Below are 18,901 nucleotides of genomic sequence, written 5' to 3'. Positions count from 1 at the left end.
ACATTGTCACAGCCTTCTTGCCTGAAATCTTCCATGTTTCTCTACTACAGCCAAAGCCTGCAGCCTACAGGCCTCAGGTCCTCCATGTGGTATCCCACTTGCTCTGTGCTGTTTTGCGGATTAAGCACTAGAAGGTTCTGATTCTCAGCTACTTCATACTTTTTACATTGGAATCTAGCAGGTTGGCCCACAGGATGTGGCACAGCAGAGAAGTTAAGAGACATGAAAGATACAGATGGGCTTGGACTCCCCAGCCCTGCTCCCTATCCCTGAAAGCTCTGGCGTGTCAATCTTCCCTTCTGTCTTAGTGTGTGACTTTCCTGAATCTGGTCTCCCTTAGATGATTAAGGTTCTGAGTGGTAGGACCCTGCTTCTGCTCAGGCAGGCTGCCTCTATACTCACCAATCTCCAAAGGCCTTAGCATTTCTGTTCAGTTCTATTCAGGGTCAGCTGTTTCTGTACTTATCTCCTAGGGCTGGGATTCTCTCACAATAACCCACCAAGCCTCCATATATCTGGTCTCACAATACAGGGCTTCCACTTCTATAATGATCTCTGACAGCCTCCCATTCAAACCAATGACAGATCTACATCCTCTTCAGGGACTGTTTTCAGAGCCAATAAGACACTCTTTCACCAGAATTTCTGTGTCAAACTCCAACTGCATTTGTGGTGCTTGCTTCTCCAATTCATACAGGACCGACCAGCAGATTTAGACACTTCCTCTTGGCCAAACACCGAGACTTTGGCAAACAGCAAGTACTTGCAACAGGCATTAGCACAGAAGCCGAAGCACCCAGCATCTAGCTTCCCTCAGGCTCTGGCTGGCTGCATGCTCTTATCTTCCCATTAATGTCATAAGATGGTATAGAGGTCTCTGCTTATGGAGGTGGCTATTCAGAGACCCGTTGGTGGCCCTCATCAGCTCCCTTCCTGAACACTGTCCTCAAGCCCCAGGTGAACACCCTCTGTTTGCTGCTCTTCCTGCACTACAGCGGCTCCTCAATGACTCACACATCACACGGCTGGCAATCTCTGTGCCCTATCTCACAGAGTCCTGCTTGTATGTCTTTGTGTGTGTGTCATTCAGATGCCCCCACTTGTCTTAACTACTAAAGATGTAAGGCATGTTGGGTTCAGGGACATAGTTCAATGGATCAACGCTTTCCCAGGATTTGAGAGGTCCCAGGTTTAATTCCCTTATCTCCTCCTTTTAAATTTCTGTTGTTTCTCTTGGAGAGTTCTGAGGTAGAAATGATCTACTAGTAGAAACTTCAGATGTCAAACTAAGGGACCCACTGTAACAGCAAAACACTTCTCCAATTGTTCCCACACCATATGTCTCTAGCCTCATATGTCCCTCTCTCTGTCTCATAGGTTATTCAGTGGCAGTATCCTCAACTGCCCAGCCATCCAGTGCTGGAGTCTGTTGCCCTGCCTACAGGGCTATTACCAGGGGTCACCTTTGGCCAGAGTCACTGCATAGCTCCCAGTCTTTTTCCATTCCTTCCATCCTTCACAAATGCTCAGGAGTAAAGTGGTACCAAGAACATCTTCTGTATTTTTGCATAACAATTTCACTCCCTGGCTTTTGCTGAGCACTCGCAAGTACTCCCCAGACCCCATTGCCCCCATCCCAGAAGGTCTCCAACAAGTACATCCTCTGACCTCCAGCTCCTGTAACTCCTCCTCTTCTTCCACATCGTAGGACAGGGTGTGGATTTTGATGTCATCAGCTGAGAGGTCGATGAATTTCCCATCGGGGTACTCCAGGCTGTCTTTGGTGGGTGACCGGTCCTCAATGAAGGTAGTCTCACAGCAGTCAGTGGCCACGCTATCCCCCCAAGAGCGGAGTACACCATCTGAGTAGAGGATGATGTTGGGACGATAGTGGGACTCCATGGACTGCTGCAGTGTGTTTGGGTCCAGCAGTTGCTGCACTGGCTCACTTCTGCCTCCTTCCAGGCTGCCTGGCGTTGCACTGGCCACCAGCCTGTGGCTCTGGTACTGAGGTGCTGGGTAAACGGACACCAGGCCATCCCTGCTCTCAGCCATGAAGTTTCTGGTGTTAATTAAGCCATTTCTTTTGCCAGCATCACTGATCTTACTGTGCACCAGAACACTCTTCTGCTCAATGATGCCATCCATGGTAGACTCCCTCCCTGCTGGGCGTCAGGCTAGCAGGCTGTATTCACTGGTCACACGAGCCCCATAGGACCCATTTCCCTGAAGGAGCAGGAAACAGAGAAAGTAAAAATTATGCAAAGTTCATCACACAGACCCACATTGCGTCAGAGTTTATTAGTCATTTGACATGCATAGTAGCTACAGAGTCAAATAAATACAGTCCATCCTGTTCTGTGAATTTCAAAAAGGCCCCATTAGTGTGCCATCCAGATTAAGCCAGAAATCGATTACCTGCATCTCTATGAAGTCTTTGCTTCCAAATGGGGGAAGCTGCAGGAACTGGATCTACTGCAGCCCTACAGAAGCCCCTGCCTGCCAACAGACATCTTAAAACTCCAAGAAACTCAATCACATTAGCATCCCAATGGTCTACAGAGAAATAGAATTCTGTGTCTGTAGTGGGGATTAACTATTCCAAGTATGCAACTATTCATTCAAGCAGGAGAACACACCAAGGGAAGACAGTTTAAAACTATACCCTTTAGAGACAAAAACTTAGTGGCAGGAAGACCATGCCACTAGATGGTATGTGGACACAGTTCCACACTGAGGACATACATTATGTACACACCAGTGCCTTCTTGTGTACCTAGTAGGATGTGCACTGCACTCATAAATAAACACTGACTCCAAAAGATGTAGAAAGAAAGAGAAAGAGGAGGAGGGAGAGGAAAAAAGAATGAAGGAGACCAGAGCTTAAAGTTCTAGGAAATGTAATGAGTGCATTTCCTCAGATTGCATGTTAATAGCCATTATATATAATAACATCTCGTGTGACTGAGGAGATGGCACAATTAGAAAAGTGCTTGCCATGCGAGCATGAGGACCTAAGTTAGATCCCAAGAACCCACACAAAAGAAAAGTGCCCAATCCTCTAATCCCAGCACTGCGGGGCAGAAACAGGAGGATCCCTGGAGCTGGCTGGCCAGCCAGTCTTGCTGAGTGAGCAAGCTCCAGGTTCAGTGAGAGACCCTGTCTCAAAAACCTAAGGTGGACAATGCTTGAGGAAGACATGTGAGAGCAAGCTCTGACCTTCAAGCACATGCACACACATATGCAGACACATGAATATGGATACCCACACAAAATTTCATCTCGAGCTCCTCTAGCACTACATTTTCTATAACCTTTAAGTATTTTCTAATTATAGACTTTTGATTGTATGTGGTGGTAAATACAGTATTCTAAAATTGCACTCTGATGAAAGGAAGAGTGGTGGAGAGGACCTTTGTGACTAATTGAAAATTCTGAGATCAGGTTCAAATAGCGAGGTCAAACTACAGCATAAGCCCCGAGAGATAATAAGAATTATTAATGTGAAACCATGTACGGTTTAGAGAGGGGTCACAATGCACCGTCACCTCTGCTTATGCGGGTTTGACATGTCTATCTCCGGAGATGTTATTCCTATTTGGGAACTAAAATCTTGAATTAAATTGCTTGATGAGAGATTTTGTAGGGGTGACTGTAATATACCAAGGGTAACCTGTTTGAGGACCACCTCTATGCTTCATGTTTTTCAGGCATTCAAAATGTGCTTCTGAGGTTTTCTGGTCCCATCTTTCTCCTTCTACAGAGTAGGACCTGGCCTGCCCTGCTGTCCGAGTCCCTTGTTATCACTGTGGTCTGGTGGGTGTATTAGCATGCCTAGAGAAATCTTGAAGACCCAGCTTCTCAGCCTGAGTTCCATCTACCCAGACCTTGTAAATATCTTTCTAGCAAACACTGATTACATTTGTTCAAATTCGGCCTTTCAGCTTCTTCCATTGAATTGTATGCTTTCGGACAACCAGAAGTAACATTTCCATTGGCTGGTGAGTGCCCATCACTACTTCTTGACTTTTTCCCTTGTGATTCCCATTGCATTCTTCTGTGCCAACTTGACAGCTGCTGAGGTCAGCATCCTTCTTCTACCCAGACAGGAAGTTACGACCAAGGAATCAGTGGCGTATTTTCCCTTTCTTGCACAAGGTATGGAGCCAGCACATACGGAGTCAGGGACTATGTACTGAAGCAAACTGTCTTCAGAATTATGCAATTAGAGTAAGCCCTGGTGTTGTCTCCCTGAGTTGACCATGCACTAGAGGTGGGTTCAATGTTAAGGTGCTTTGAGGCAGACAAGGCTTCATTTCTTTCATCCCTCTGGTTTGTTGCTCAAAGTGTTGTTGACACACAGAAGACTCAATGATTCCTGGGAGTTGGTTAGAAATGTCAAAGAGCTGAGGTATAGCTCAGGCAGACAGAACACACTTAGAACACACTGGGTCCTGAGACTATCCCCTGTTCCACACATATGCACACAGGACACATGCAGAGCAGAAACCGCAGCAGAATACATGCCTTTTGAACCACAACCTACATTCTTATATGATTTCTGCGTCTCAGTCTTCACATGAAGGCTGAAGGCTAGGTGAGCTATGTAAGTATGGGTAGGGGGCTTGCACTATCCTTTTTCTGTTTTTGTTTTTGTTTTTTGAGACAGGGTTTCTCTGTGTAGTTTTGGTTCCTGTTCTGGATCTTGCTCTGTAGACCAGGCTGGCCTCGAATTCACAGAGATCCACCTGGCTCTGCCTCCCGAGTGCTGGGATTAAAGGCGTGTGTCATCACCGCCTGGCAGCTTGCACTAATCTGTAGCAATGTCATCATGTGACAAGTTGTTTGGTTTTATAGTTGATTATTTACTCTTTTTTGTTTTTTTTTTGAGATTATACCATAATTATAGTATTTTCTCCTTACATTTCCTCCCTTCAAGCCCTCCCCTATACCACTCCCCACTCTCCTTAAAATTCATGGCCTCTTTTTTCATTGGTTATTATGACATGCATAATATAAATATATATTGTATTTATATAAATATTTATATTATATATAGTAAATATAACCCACTCTGGCCATATAATGCTGCATGTATGAATGCTTTCAGGGATGACTGTTTGGTACTAGACAACCAATTGGTGTGCTCTTCCCTGGGGAAAACCACCTCTTATGCTCCCAGAAGACATGTAAATAAGAGTGACACTAGCTAGAAAGAAAAAAGAGTCTAATAAATGAGGGAGGGAGGGAAGCAAGAGAGAGCCTGAATCTGAACAAAACACAAGATATACAAGTATGAAATTATCAAATATGCATTGAACACATGCATGAATGTTTTAAAAATAAAAAGAAGAAAAATGTGAAATCTGAAACACTTCAGGTCCAATGCATTTTTGAAAGATTTATTATTTAATTATGTGTATGTTATATGCATATGAATGAGAATTCAGGTGTCCCCAGAGGCCAGAAGAGGAGGCCGGATCACTTAGTGCTGGAGTTGCAGGAAGATGTAAGCAGGCTGACTTGGGTGTTGAGAGCTGAACTTGGATCTTCTGTAAGAACAGTGAAAAAAATCTCTGAGCCATCTCTCCAGCTCCAAGATGTAGTCTACTAATAGTTATTATTAATAGCTAAGATGCCTGGGACTGCTTTTAAAATAATCTAGATAGAAGAAGTGAGTACTGACAATGAAATAACACTAGTGATGAATTGAGAATTCATGAAATTGGTCGATGAGATATGTTTGCTGCTACACAATTCTCTCTAGTTCCACGTATGTCTGCAATTTTCTATAATAAAGAAGATCTTTCACCACTCAGTAAAGCTGTGTGTGTAAGGGACACTGCAGGAAGAGGGAGCAGCATTAAGCCAAAGCCAGCAGGTGGTGGTGGAGGGTGCTGGTAGTGGGTAAGCAGAGAGAGGACCTAGACATGAAGGAGGAAGGGTAGGGTCTTCTATGAGGCCTTTACTTGTTTGTTTCTCTGTGTTGGGTATCTAAGCTTGAATCTGGTACATCCTAGAGAATTTATTACTAAACTGTCTCCCTATCTCTACTTGGAGGCTCTTGAGTCCCTGTGTAAAGAGACAACCAGTGAATTGCAAAGGCTTTTGAGTGAGATGCACTCATCACACAGGCCATTCAAGTCTGTGGGTCTGTGAGCAGTGTGGGGAATGAGTACCAGGAAAAGTATACCAATACAGATCTGGTACTCCACAATAATACCATTTCTACTACTCAGCTGACTTCAGAAGCACAGAATATCCTACAAGATTTTACATGACGCAAGAGAGCCACAGCAATGTTGCTTCGTGCTGTGTGTCCCACCTATGTGAAAAGAAGTCATGATGAGGCAAGCCAAAGAGTCTCCTCCAGTTGCCCTTATTCCCTAGGGAACAAAACTACCTGCTGGCAGGACCCAGTTTAGTTTCTTCAGTCCTCTGTCATGGACAGGCTCCGGGTGTGGGAGGCAGGTATGGTGCACTGGCTCAGAGTTACAGGCTCAGTTCAGAAAAGACAAACTCAAAGTATAGCTAGTCCAACCCAATCAGTTTCTACTAAGGTTAGTAAGGCAACTGTTTACCTGAGACTGCTTCTGAAGAATCATTGGAAACCTGTTATGAATTTCCTGCCCTAGAAACCCACCAAAATAAAAGGCAATAAAGGGCAACAGAACACACCTGAATGGACACAGGCAGAGTTCTTGCCCCCTCCATTTCCCCTGTGCTTGTTTTCTTTGTGGCTTATTTGGTCATTTATTCTAGATGTTTCTACTGCTGTTAGTCTAGACCTAGACTCTTTCTCCACTTAGATGTCCTTCTGTCTTTAATTTCAAATGCCATTTCCTGTGCTACATCCCTTGGATGCCATTCAGGGACAAGGATCTGTTCTTCATCCTGGTGATACCACATAGACTCAGCTCACTCTGCCCAGCTGGTCAGAGTTTTTTTTTTTTTTTTACAAATCAGAAATATAGTAATCGGATGCTCCTGTTCCTGTCCTGTACAGGACAGGTTTCTCTCTCTCCCTCCCTCTTCTCTCCTCCCATCTCTCTCTGTGTGTCTCTCTCCCTCTGTCTCTACCTCTCTGCCTCTCTGTCTCTGTCTCTCTCTCTCTCTGTGTTGGGGGAGTTACTTTTAATTCATCAAAATATAATTAACAGAAGAGATGTTTATAAAAGAACTCTAGATTTATTCATGTTGGCACATTTAAAAAATACATGAACAATGACATTTGGGGTCATTGGCCATCAAGCCAACTGTCTCTTTCCTGAGGGCTGTGGGTGTAAAGTCCCTGCTGGCATAGGATTTTCTGAGAGACTCTCTTGAATGGTGACTGCATTTCTAGACCCCAAATTAAACTTTATTTCCCTCCAACTCTATCTCATGGGCTGAGATTCAGAATGCCCATTGCTCATTTTTCCTGGAGCAGGAATCTGTTTCAAACTGGCCTTTTGAGTATGAGAGATTCTCTTGGGGGAATCTACCACCCTGCCTTCATCTGCCATGCAGTAATTCCCATGCCATTTCTTTCTGCCCAGTAATTGCCACGTGATCCACCTCAGACATCACTTTCTCTCAAAGTAGAGACAAGCATCAAAGGTTTCACAATGTCCTACTCAAGCTGTTACAATGTGCCTGACATGTTCCTAGACACAGCTCCCTAGTCAGACCCACCCTTTCAGCCACCTTCACACTTCCCATGACCAGCCCTACATCCTTCACCTTGCTTCACAAGTGCTTGAAGAGTAATAAGCAGTCTTTGGTCGATGATAGTCAACAATGGATCTCACAGTAAGTGTGTCAAGAACTTTACTGATGAAAATGGAGCATTCCTCTTATTCAATGAAGAAAAACCTCTTGTTCAATAAGTGGTCCATAGAGCCGTGCGATAGATCACCTATCTCAGACTACACTGTGAAATCTAGTGGCCTCTCTTGATTCATAAATAAAACTTTCATTTCCAAAGAACCTATTTAGCCAGAGGTTCTGCATTTCTTAGCAGGAAGCATATCACTATACAATCTCCTAGAACAAGCAATCTCCTAGAATTTGCCGTTGGCAACAAAAACTGCCATTTGATTTTCATCAACAAGGTGTTGGCACACATGCCATCAGAGAACATCAAGCCACTATGAACTTGATTAGGAAAGGAGGTGATCTATTCATCTTAGTCTGGTTTGTGTGGTTACAGTAAAACACTTGAGGTTGGGTAGCTTGTAAAAAGAAGTTTGTGTGGCTCATGACTCTGGTGTCTAAAGGGTCCAAATATCATGATGTTAGCCTCTTGGTGAAAGCAAAAAGGCGTGGAAGGGTCAAGCGCACAGGGTGGTTTGGCTTTACAATACGCTTTTGAAAGAACTGATCTAGTCTTGATCCATTCCCAAGAGACAGCATTGATCTTGTTTATATGGGCAGAACCCCTGTGACCTAATTATCTTCCTCTAGGCCTGGCCTATTAGTGGCACTTCAGTATCTCTGATAAAAGGATCTTTGCAAGGACTTCCATGCATGAACCTTTGGGGAATGAACCACATTCAAACACATCATCATCAAATCTCTAGTTTATTTAAGGCTGATGATATCTAAAGACCATAGAAGTGCTGATTTTAGAAGCTTTCTAAAGCTGAACCGAGGCCACCAACCTGCAAACAGGAATCATCTCTTAAGGCAAGTCAAAGACAGTCTTTGAGGACAATGGGCTTCAGAGGGACCCAGCCAGCTCCTCATAGTGCAGCTAGACTTTACCAATGCAAGTTCACCAGTAAAAGGGTCAAAATGGGGACCCCAGGTTACCCCTCAGAAACAGGTGAAGGAAGGAAGTGGCCATGCATCAAATCATCAGCATGTGGCAAGGACAAAGCAGGCACAATCATGCATCCACTTGACAAGCATCTAGTGGCACCAACTGAGAAAATGTGCAGGATGAGAGATCATGGATACCCTGGCTGGGATGCTGCTCACAGCATAGGAGAAAGACAGGTTTGCCTAAGCGCTGGGGTGTGAGGAGAGCTAGGGACAAGGTGAAATGTGCCTGGTAGGAAGAAGCATGTGGGCAGTGACCTAGTTTTCTGATAAAGATCTTGCATTTAAGGAAAGCCTTGAAGGGTTGGGTGGAGTTAGTTTGGTCACAAAGAGAAGGGCATGATCCATGCCATATGCTTAAGGCCCTGAGGCAGGGAACAGACAGGAAAAAGGCCAGGACAGCTGGATCACACACAGGCTAGGAGGAGGAAAAGGAGGGGGTGGAGATGAGGGCAGGAGCATCATCCTGTTATCTCCAGGTCTTATACCCCAGGCCCAGATCTTCCTCAGTTTGTAATAAAGGAAGGGACGGTGAAGACTCTTGCTTCTGATTAGACCCTTAAACAGGGAAAGTTGATCGTGGTGTCTCCTGCAGTTTCATCTAGCCAATGGATAAATGGCCCAGCACCAGTATCCCTAGAGTATGGTAATGCTCCCACTGGCCTTCCAGGGGCCTGAGCCTCAGCTCCCTAGAGATCATTTACTGGATGACTCAGAGTTTCTCTTTACCTTGCTTCCCTAGACCCTTCTAAATTCTTATCTCAGAGTGCAGAAGTTTAAACAGCTTTCGCCTCTTCTGGAACCTACATTATTTGTCCCCAATGTAAGACATTACAGGGTGGAATAGGGGGAGTATAAAGTGATGTAGGCGAATTTCTAAACAGTCTTATTAGATAAGAAACACAGAGCCAAATACAGAGGTGCTGTGGATATTGTTCTGTATAAATAAAACTCTGATTGACCAGTGGCCAGGCAGGAAGTATAGGCGGGACAAGGAGAGAGGAGAATTCTGGGAAGGGGAAGGCTGAGTGGGAGAGACACTGCCAGCTGCCGCCATGATAAGCAGCATGTGAAGATGCTGGTAAGCCACGAGCCACGTGGCAAGGTATAGATTTATAGAAATGGATTAATTTAAGATATAAGAACAGTTAGCAAGAAGCCTGCCATGGCCATACAGTTTGTAAGCAATACAAGTCTCTGTGTTCACTTGGTTGGGTCTGAGCGGCTGTGGGACTGGCGGGTGACAGAGATTTGTCCTGATTGTGGGCCAGGCAGGAAAATTCTAGCTAAACAGAGGTAATAGCCAAAGAGATCAGAGAACTAGCGAAGAGCCACGACTACCTTATCTTACCACCTTGCCGCCGTCGCTTCCCCAGAGAGCTTCTTCCTGTCTAACCTGTGTTTTTATTGCCTTTCTGTTCTGCCTTCTCATTGGCTCTAAGCCCAGCCACTTGACTTCCTTGTCACTGCCTGTCTATACAGACCTCCAGGTCTCTATGGTTGGTACTGAGATTAAAGGCTCATGTCACCATGCTTGGCTGTGTCCTTGACCACACAGAGACTCTGCCTGCCATGTGATCAGACTAAGGGCGTGTGCTACCACCGCCTGACATCTGTTTATGGCTATGTGACCTCACTATGTGACCTCTGATCTCCAGGCAAACTTTAACATACAAATAAAACCACATTTCAGCACAATTAAAATATCACCACAAAGGGACTTTAGGAAGGGAATTAAGAGTAGAATGTTGTTAGAGTGAAGCTTTGTGATCAAGCCTTGATAGCTTTGTAAGAAAAGGGACGTTCCAGGACATACACATATACCATCTCTCTCTCTCTCTCTCTCTCTCTCTCTCTCTCTCTCTCTCTCTCTCTCTCTCTCACACACACACACACACACACACACACACACACTTTCTCTCTCTCAAAACCATTCAAACATACATATCTGCACACTTAGACTCACAGGGTCACACATATTCACATTAACACCCTCAAACACACATATCTCTTACTTACACTCAGTCTCACTCACATACCCTCATTCCCACACATTCATACATATTCATTCGCTCAGACTCACAGAGCTCCTATACACTCTTTACCACATTCTCATGCATACATACTCTATGTCCTTACACAATCTCCCATACTCACACTCTTACAGTCACACACATTAATGCATGCACATATCGCATAGAAATATAAACTCTAACACTCACACATTCATCCACACAATAATATACATATAAACACACCCTCACTTACACACTCACACTGACTCACCCTTGAATACATATACCTCATACACAAACATATACTCTAACACCCTTGTATACTCAAGCACAAATCTACACACTCTCACACTGACTCAACTCATACACACTGTACCTTGCCATGTGATGGGTGCTCTGTGTTACTTTATGACTCTGCCAGAAAGATGTGTCTCCTCTACCTTGGGCTAGAAATGTAAGCAGAAATTCACCTCTTTTAAAAATTATTCTTAATTTTATCTCTTTTCTTTACAAATACTGTAGTGTTTTGCAACAGAAACTAGAGCTGCAGTGGATGCACAGTCTGAACTGACCATCCCCTGTGATAGGATTGGCGAATACCCTTGTCATCAGAAAGCCTTCATCAAGTGACTGATGGAGGCAGGTTCAGAGACCCATGACCAAACATTGGATCCATGCTCAGGGAGTCCTGCTGAGGAGAGAAAGGAGGGATTGTGGGAAACAAGGGTGTCAGGATCATTGGAGGAAGACCCACAGAAACCACTAGCCTAGCTCATGGGAAATCATAGAGTCTGAACCAATAACCAGGGAGCCTGCATGGGACCGACCTAGACCTTCTGCATATATATATACATATGTATATATACATATATATATATATATATATATATATATATATATATATATATATATATATATATGACAGTTGAGTAGCTTGGTCTCTATGGTGAACTCCTGGCAATGGGAGGAGGGCTGCCCCTGGTGCTTTGGCTGGCTCTTGGGAATCTACTCCTTATACTGGATTGCCTTGCCCACCCTGACAGGGGGAGGCGTTTGGTATTATGGCAGCTTGATATGCCATGTTTTACTGAAGCCCTTGGGGGGCCTGCCCCTTTCTGAGTGATTACAAAAGAGGGGTGGATGGGGGGTGGAGGTGAGGAGGGGGGAGGGAGTGGGAGGAGAGGCTGCGATCAGGATGTAAAATAAATAATTAATAAAAGAAGAAGGAAGGAAGGAAGGAAGAAAGGAAGGAAGGAAGTAGAGCTGCTCACAGAGCTTGCCTTTTGGAGAACAAGCCCCAGGGACTAGACTGCTGGCATACAAGTCTAGGCGGCATAATCACAAATTCTGTACAGCCGGTATGTGTACAGATACCAAAGGCTTGGAGAAGTAGCCACCCTGACACAGCCAAGCAGAAAGCACCTCACAGAAGTTTAAACAGAAGCAAGAACACTGGCCTGCAGGGGGAAGGAGAATGTGTTGGCATCTTACCACAAAAATCAGAACCATGTCTGCAAGATGGTTAATTTTTCTCTGCAAATTCATAAACTGTTGATTACAGGGAAAGGGTGTATGGGGTCACACAGTCTTTGTGCCCTCGGTCCCCAAGAGGACAGTTCCTCATCACTAATTGATAAATTGGTATTCTGGTTCCACAAAGCAGTCTCAGAAGGTGGAATAATTAAGCCTGCTCTGAAAGATGCACTCTCTCGCAAAGGGTTGGGCAACAGTTTTCTCCTGGCCTTAAGGCACAAGAGAAAACACAGCTCACTGAACGCTAAAATAATGAATGCCTCTGGGCACCTGTGGGATGCAACCTCCCTGTGGCCCTGGCAGTGTCTTTCAGATTCTACAAAGGCCTCAACAGGACAGTTGTTGATCTAAATGCTGAAAGAAAAAAAATACTCTGGCTAGCAAGAGGGACAGTGGGACTGGAACCAACCCAGGTACATGTGATGCCAAGGTGTGGTCTCACTGTTCTGAAGATGCAGCTGAACGGCCTGGGACTGCTCAGACCAGGTTAGCCCACCTCACTGGCCCTCAGACTGAAAAGCTGTGGGACTGAGAGTAGCCCCCAACTCTGCTGAAATAATGAATGTTTCCAGGCACCTGTGGGACACTTCAATTGGCCCCCGGATTTGAATGTAGTTTGTTGCCAGGGTTATGTATGGGGAGTCTGGTCCTTTGAGGATGGAGGGGAGAACTTTTGTGCTGTAGATATCGCTCTATATAAATAAACACTGATTGGCCAATAGCCAGACAGGAAGTATAGGCGGGACTAACAGAGAGGAGAATTGAGGAAACAGGAAAGGAAGGGAGAGATTGCCTGGAGCTGTGGCTAGGACAAGGAAGATGTAAGGTACCGATAAGCCACGAGCCACGTGGCGAAGTCTAGATTAATAGAAATGGGCTAAATATAAGAGTAAGAGCTAGACAATGGTAGGCCTGAGCTAATGGCCAAGCAGTTTAAATAATGTAAGAGTCTGTGTGTTTATTTTACAAGTGGGCTCCTGGGACTGGCGGGACTTGGCGGGAGCTGGAGAGAAATTCTCTAGCTACACTTTTGAGAAGTGGGGCCTAGTGCAGTCTTTAGGTCAAGTCAGAGAGTCCTGGGGAGACAGGAAGGTACTTTAAGGGAGGTGACCCTGGGGAAGAAATGAGAGAGGAAAGAAAGGAGGAAAAAAGGGAAGAGAAGAAGGCGGGGGTGCGGTGGGATTAAAAGCTTGAGCCAGGCCCATCAACTTTCTGACTTTCTGTTTTTGATGGCCGCCCCCAACCCTCATCCCTTCATTTCCTCTCTCACTATTGCACTCTTCTATGAGGTGACATAGCCAAAAGTGGCTCTTGAAAGATTCTGTGACACGGTGTTTGGTCCCCAAAACTGAGTTCAATAAAACCTCTTTTCATAGACCGCCTCAGGTATCTCATTACAGGCCCCAAATAACAAACTAATACGATTAACAATTGCATTCACTTCTTGTCTGTAGTGCTAGGGATTCTAGGCTGTTCTATACTTCTGAATCACATCCCTAGTTCTTGTTCTCTTCAAAACAGCAGCTCTATTGAGACAGAATTCAAGGGTCTCAAAGCTTAGCTAACTTTTAAAGCACAGTTCCGAGTCTAGGCATGGACTATTAAGAGCTGTGCAACTCTCCCCACTAAAACTATAGCATTCCCAACACAGCACACCCAACGGGCTATCTCACTCCCTTTCCCCAGCCCCTGGCCATTGCTGCTCTTTTTTCCTGTCTCTAGATTTGCTTATAATGGACATTTCACACCCACAGAATCATGCAGACCTTTTGTAATTGGCTTCTTCCCTTTAGCAAGTTACTTTCAGTGTGGACCATTCTACAGCCCTTTGGTCCTTTTATAGCTGAATAGTATCTCATTGTATGCACACATTGTGTTTGGTTGCAGCTTTCATTTGGGGGGGATATGCTAATTATTATCATTAAATCCTCAAATAACATGGAGTTAATTACAATCTCAGTCTTCTGGTGAGTGACTGAGAAAATAATTCTTTCCTTTGGTAGGCATACAGTTAGAATAAAATTATCTTTAAAAGGAAACAATATTGCAACACTCTCAGTAGACATGTTCGAGATGAAGGAATGACATGGAACACAGGTGACAGACTTCATACTCAGCTGGGGAGGAGTGTGTCTCTGAAACATTGGCAGGACTACACCATCCCTACCAGGCACGGCCTCTGTGGGAAACAGAAAACCCAGACACCACAAGCGCCAAGTGACTTTATGGAGCGAGATTCTTGCAGATATAAGGTAGCCCTTGTTGAAGCCTCTTCTCTACCTTCCACACCAAGAGCATCTTCTCCTCACACATACCCAGTGTGCAACCCTCCTGCAGGCCAGCCTGTCAGGGAAGCATTCTGCATCATGGATAAGGCAGAATTACACAGGACCCCTCTGTGTAGAAATCAAAGTTATATGTTCCAAGTTTGGTTTTCTTGCACATGGATCTAATGCTCAATAGAAAGTTATGCTCTGAAGAAACACCAAGAAGAAATAAACATTCTGGAAATCAGTGTTGCCAGAATAATTGTTTTCAAACAAAGGCATGAATAAGAAAGTAAAGGCAGAGTCACCAAAACTCATATATGACTTTTCCTTTGTTTCTGAAGATATCAAAAATTCTAGGTTTAGAAATATCTGTATTTCCCCCTCTTTCTCTGTTTTTTTTCTTGGTTGATCTAGTTGGGGTCTCCTTCCTTTCTTGGTTGACAGCCTGCACCGGTGCGCCGATGAGTTATTTGTGCGAGGGATTCAGCAAAAGTTAGAAAGTCTATCTAATGTTCAGATCTCTGTTGCTGACAGGAACCTTTAGAACAGAGATTTCTGTGGACAAAACTCAACCTATGGAGCAGCTTCCAAAGCAGAAGCTGAAGGTAAGAACAACCCAGGAAACTGAGGCAGGAATGAAAGTAATTGCAGATTAGCTGAGCCAGGGCCCTGGGTGTGTAATGGGCAGGGATAGCTCCCAACACTTTTAATCCCTTCTCATACTGCTCTATTAAGCAAAGCACTCAAAGGGCACCAGGTGCCAGTTGCTCCTGAGCCCAGCACTGCTAGAAGTCTTGTGTGTAAATAGCCAGTTCCCCTCTAGCTAAGCAGACAATACCCATGCTGAAAGAAAAAAAAAATGCAAATCTTTATTCGACAATCCTTGTCCAGCCTTAATATGAGGGAGGTGCCTGGTTTTTACTGCATCTTGATATGCCATGTTTGATTGATACCCATGGGAGGTCTGCCCTTTTCTGAATAGAAACAGAGGCGGAGTGGATGGGGAGGGCAGAGGGGAGGTGGGGTGAGGCACTGGGAGGAGAGGAGGGAGGGGAAACTTTGGTTAGGTTGTAAAATAATAATAATAATAATAATAATAATAATAATAATAATAATAATTATAAATCATTAATAAAAAGAAAATTCACCTTTAGTACAAATACATGGAAAAGCCTGGGACTTGGCAGGAAGAATTGCCAATGAAGTATTCAAAGCCATGTCAGTTATTATTATTATTAGTGTTATTATTATTAAAAATTGCCTCTAGTACAAACTAATGGAAAAGGCTGTAATTCAGCAGGGGTGACAGTTAATGAAGCATCAGGGCCAACATCTGAACAGCATCTTGCCTTGAAAATGACATAGACAATGTGGCCTGGTATTTCCTCCTCAGAGGTGAACCCAAACTTCTGCTGGAGAGTGAAGTGTAGCACCATTGGGGCTGTCTCTATTCATTCTTAACCTGATTTGTTAATGGTCAGAGAAATCTAGCAGTTATGATAGGATTCTGAAGTAAGGACACTTGGCATATTTGGGCCATTGCTGCTTTTTAAAAGTTGTTCTAACTCCCCATAGCTTTGTGATTCTCTACATTTCTCCTATCTCCTCAAGCAACTTAAAAATTGTATAAGCACATAACTATGCGAATGTGTGGGGCACAGTGTGATATTTCAACACATGTATGCAATAGGAACAGACAAAATCAGAATGATTAACAATTCTATCAGCATGGCATTTTGTAAGGGAGATGTGGGCAGAGGAGGTTTCTTTATCACCAGCAGTACCACATGCCAATCAGTGCCAGCACCCTCACTACCTCCATGAGCGTAACTTATCACTACCATGAGAAGTGCCACCACCACCATCACCATGACTACCACTGTCACAAGCAGTATCAACATGACCACCAGCCTCAGTACCACTCCGAGGACCACCTCTAACACCACCCCTAGGGATGCTACCCATACCACCATCACTGTTTAGTGACTTTGCAATCACCATCATATTACTATTATTATCATCCTCCCCTCCAGTGGGATACTACCATTACCATTCTCACCACCGCCATCATCATCTCTAGCACCCCAGCATACCATAATCACCACCACTACCATCACAAAAACCATCACATCACCAGGATTTTGCAAACTATCGCTCACGGGCTAAACACCTGGTACCAACCCGTGTTTGTAAAGTCCAGAAGATGGAGATGGATTTTACATTTTCAAATGATGGAAGGAAAGAATTCCCCATGGCATGTGATAATGCCATGAAATACAAATATCAGTGTCTGTGAACAAACTTTTATTAGACTATATTCACAACACCTCACTCCCAGTTATTTACGGCAGCTTCCTCACAAGGACAGTTATGCTAGAAACCATATTACCTGCAAAGCTTAGTATACTTACAATTTGACCTTTAGTAGAAAACTTTTATCCATTTCTGACCACATTCCCTGTTATCTTGTGGACCACTCACTGTGCACCACTCACTGTACTACTGTCGATGCTACTAGCACGGCAGTAAGGCGAGGCTGTCACTACCCATCAAGGGAGAGAGAGAAGAGCTCTCCAAACCGTCCGGTCTATCAAATTCTCATGGGCAAAGCTAGTTTTGAGGGGGAAAGCCTTGGAGCTTCTCTTCTGAGAATTTCTACTTGGAAGTCTCTCAGAGATCTTCACATTCTCAGTTTTTAGAAATGTTTTGGCCAGGAATCCTCTTCCCTGTTCATGGCAGAAACAAAACCAAACTCCTAGAAAAATGCATGTTAGAGATAGGCCTCAGAAATTCTCCATAGATGGAAGGAACCTGGGTTTAAAATTAAAGAGAGGGAAACACTGCCATGGTTTGAATGAATTGTCCCCTTCCATCATAAATATGATAGAACTTAGTCCCCAAGGTAATGGCATAATGGACTTCCCAGCCTCCAGAACTAGGAGGAATAAATTTGTATTAGTTATTACTTAACCTGTGGTGTTTTGTGATTGCATCAAGAGCAAACCAAGACAAGTCTAAATGCAAGAGGAAATAAGATGCAATTAGCAAGGATAAGCAAAACACCACAAATCAGAAGCACAAAGGCTGCAGATGCTGACACCATCAGATAAAACGACACGCTAACAATGCTGAATGTGTCTAAAAATAGAAGATACAGACTTTTAGAAATAAAGAAATACATTGGAGAAAATTAAACACTCAACAGGCAGACTATTACTTCTGGCATTAAAGTTGATTAGATGTTCTGAATGATCCCCTTGCTGCAAAATTAGAGCCTAGATTTTATGAGACACTGTTGGCTTGGAGGAAAATCTCCAAAGATTGCCCGTGTACCACACAGACAATTAATGGAAGGGGCACAATCACACCCAGAAGCTGTGACCGAAGAACTGTTCTCAGCTAAGATTCATTAAAGACTAGGTCTCAGATGTATGTGTGCATCAGGCTAACTGGAGAACTTGCTAGAATGAAGATTGCCAGGCCCCAGGATGTGAAAAAAAAAGTACATGGTGGAGTTGGAAAAATCACATATGAAACAGGAAATAGAGTAAATGGTAAATAAAGCCAGAGACTGTAGAAAATCTCCCAGTCTGCATCAGTTACTCAATGGGTGTAATCTACAACAATCTTATCAGTGTTTTTGTGGCACTGGTGAGGTGTGTGTGTGTGTGTGTGTGTGTGTGTGTGTGTGTGTGTGTACAAGGATGTCCACGGCACATGAAGGTTTTCCATTTCCAAGGGACACAGTTTCATGAAGAATATAAATTACCCAAAGATCAAAGAGGCCACGAGGCTGTGGCTTTCTGTATCAACAGTGAGGATATTCAAGGCAGACCTGGGATGTAATTGGCTGTGGCTAGGATCCACTTCATGGGAAAGGGTAAAGGAAGCTTCAAGAGTCCCATGCTGCTCACTTTCCCAAGTTCACATAAACAGATGCAGAGATGATAATTCAGGCAGCCTCTCATTCATATCACAAATGATGTTATTAAAGAATGCTCAGGTGGTTGGAGTGCAGGCCCTGCATTCTATCCATGATGATGGTGATATAATAATGATAATAATGATGAAATCCTTGGGCTACAAAAACAAAATAATAGTTGCTTTTTCTTATGTCATGGTTTTTTCCTCACCTCAGATTTCCCAAATAAACCAAAAATATAAAACTAGAAATCATTATTCTATGTTTTTCCTATAGATGTGTGTGTTCAATACAAAACTACAAGTTGTTTATCATGAAGATTCAGAAATAAACACATAACTTCATGGGCTAGGGTTGAA

At 43.9% G+C, this 18,901-nt stretch overlaps 1 protein-coding gene across 1 annotated transcript in view; it reads right to left on the bottom strand.

The window, feature by feature from the left end:
- The window catches only part of Syndig1 (synapse differentiation inducing 1), a 163,709-nt gene that overhangs the window by 100,628 nt on the left and 44,180 nt on the right, over positions 1–18,901 (bottom strand). Inside the window, exon 2 of the mRNA XM_059259649.1 lies at positions 1,669–2,226. Within this exon, the coding sequence (XP_059115632.1) occupies positions 1,669–2,148 (480 nt within the window). The 5' untranslated portion in view covers positions 2,149–2,226. The remainder of the gene's footprint in view (positions 1–1,668; positions 2,227–18,901) is intronic.

The sequence above is a fragment of the Peromyscus eremicus genome, chromosome 4 (genome assembly GCF_949786415.1).
Source record: "Peromyscus eremicus chromosome 4, PerEre_H2_v1, whole genome shotgun sequence".
NCBI classification, from domain to species: Eukaryota; Metazoa; Chordata; class Mammalia; order Rodentia; family Cricetidae; genus Peromyscus; species Peromyscus eremicus.
The sequence above is the reverse complement of the archived record's forward strand: the minus strand, read 5'-3'. Positions and strand labels throughout refer to the sequence as shown.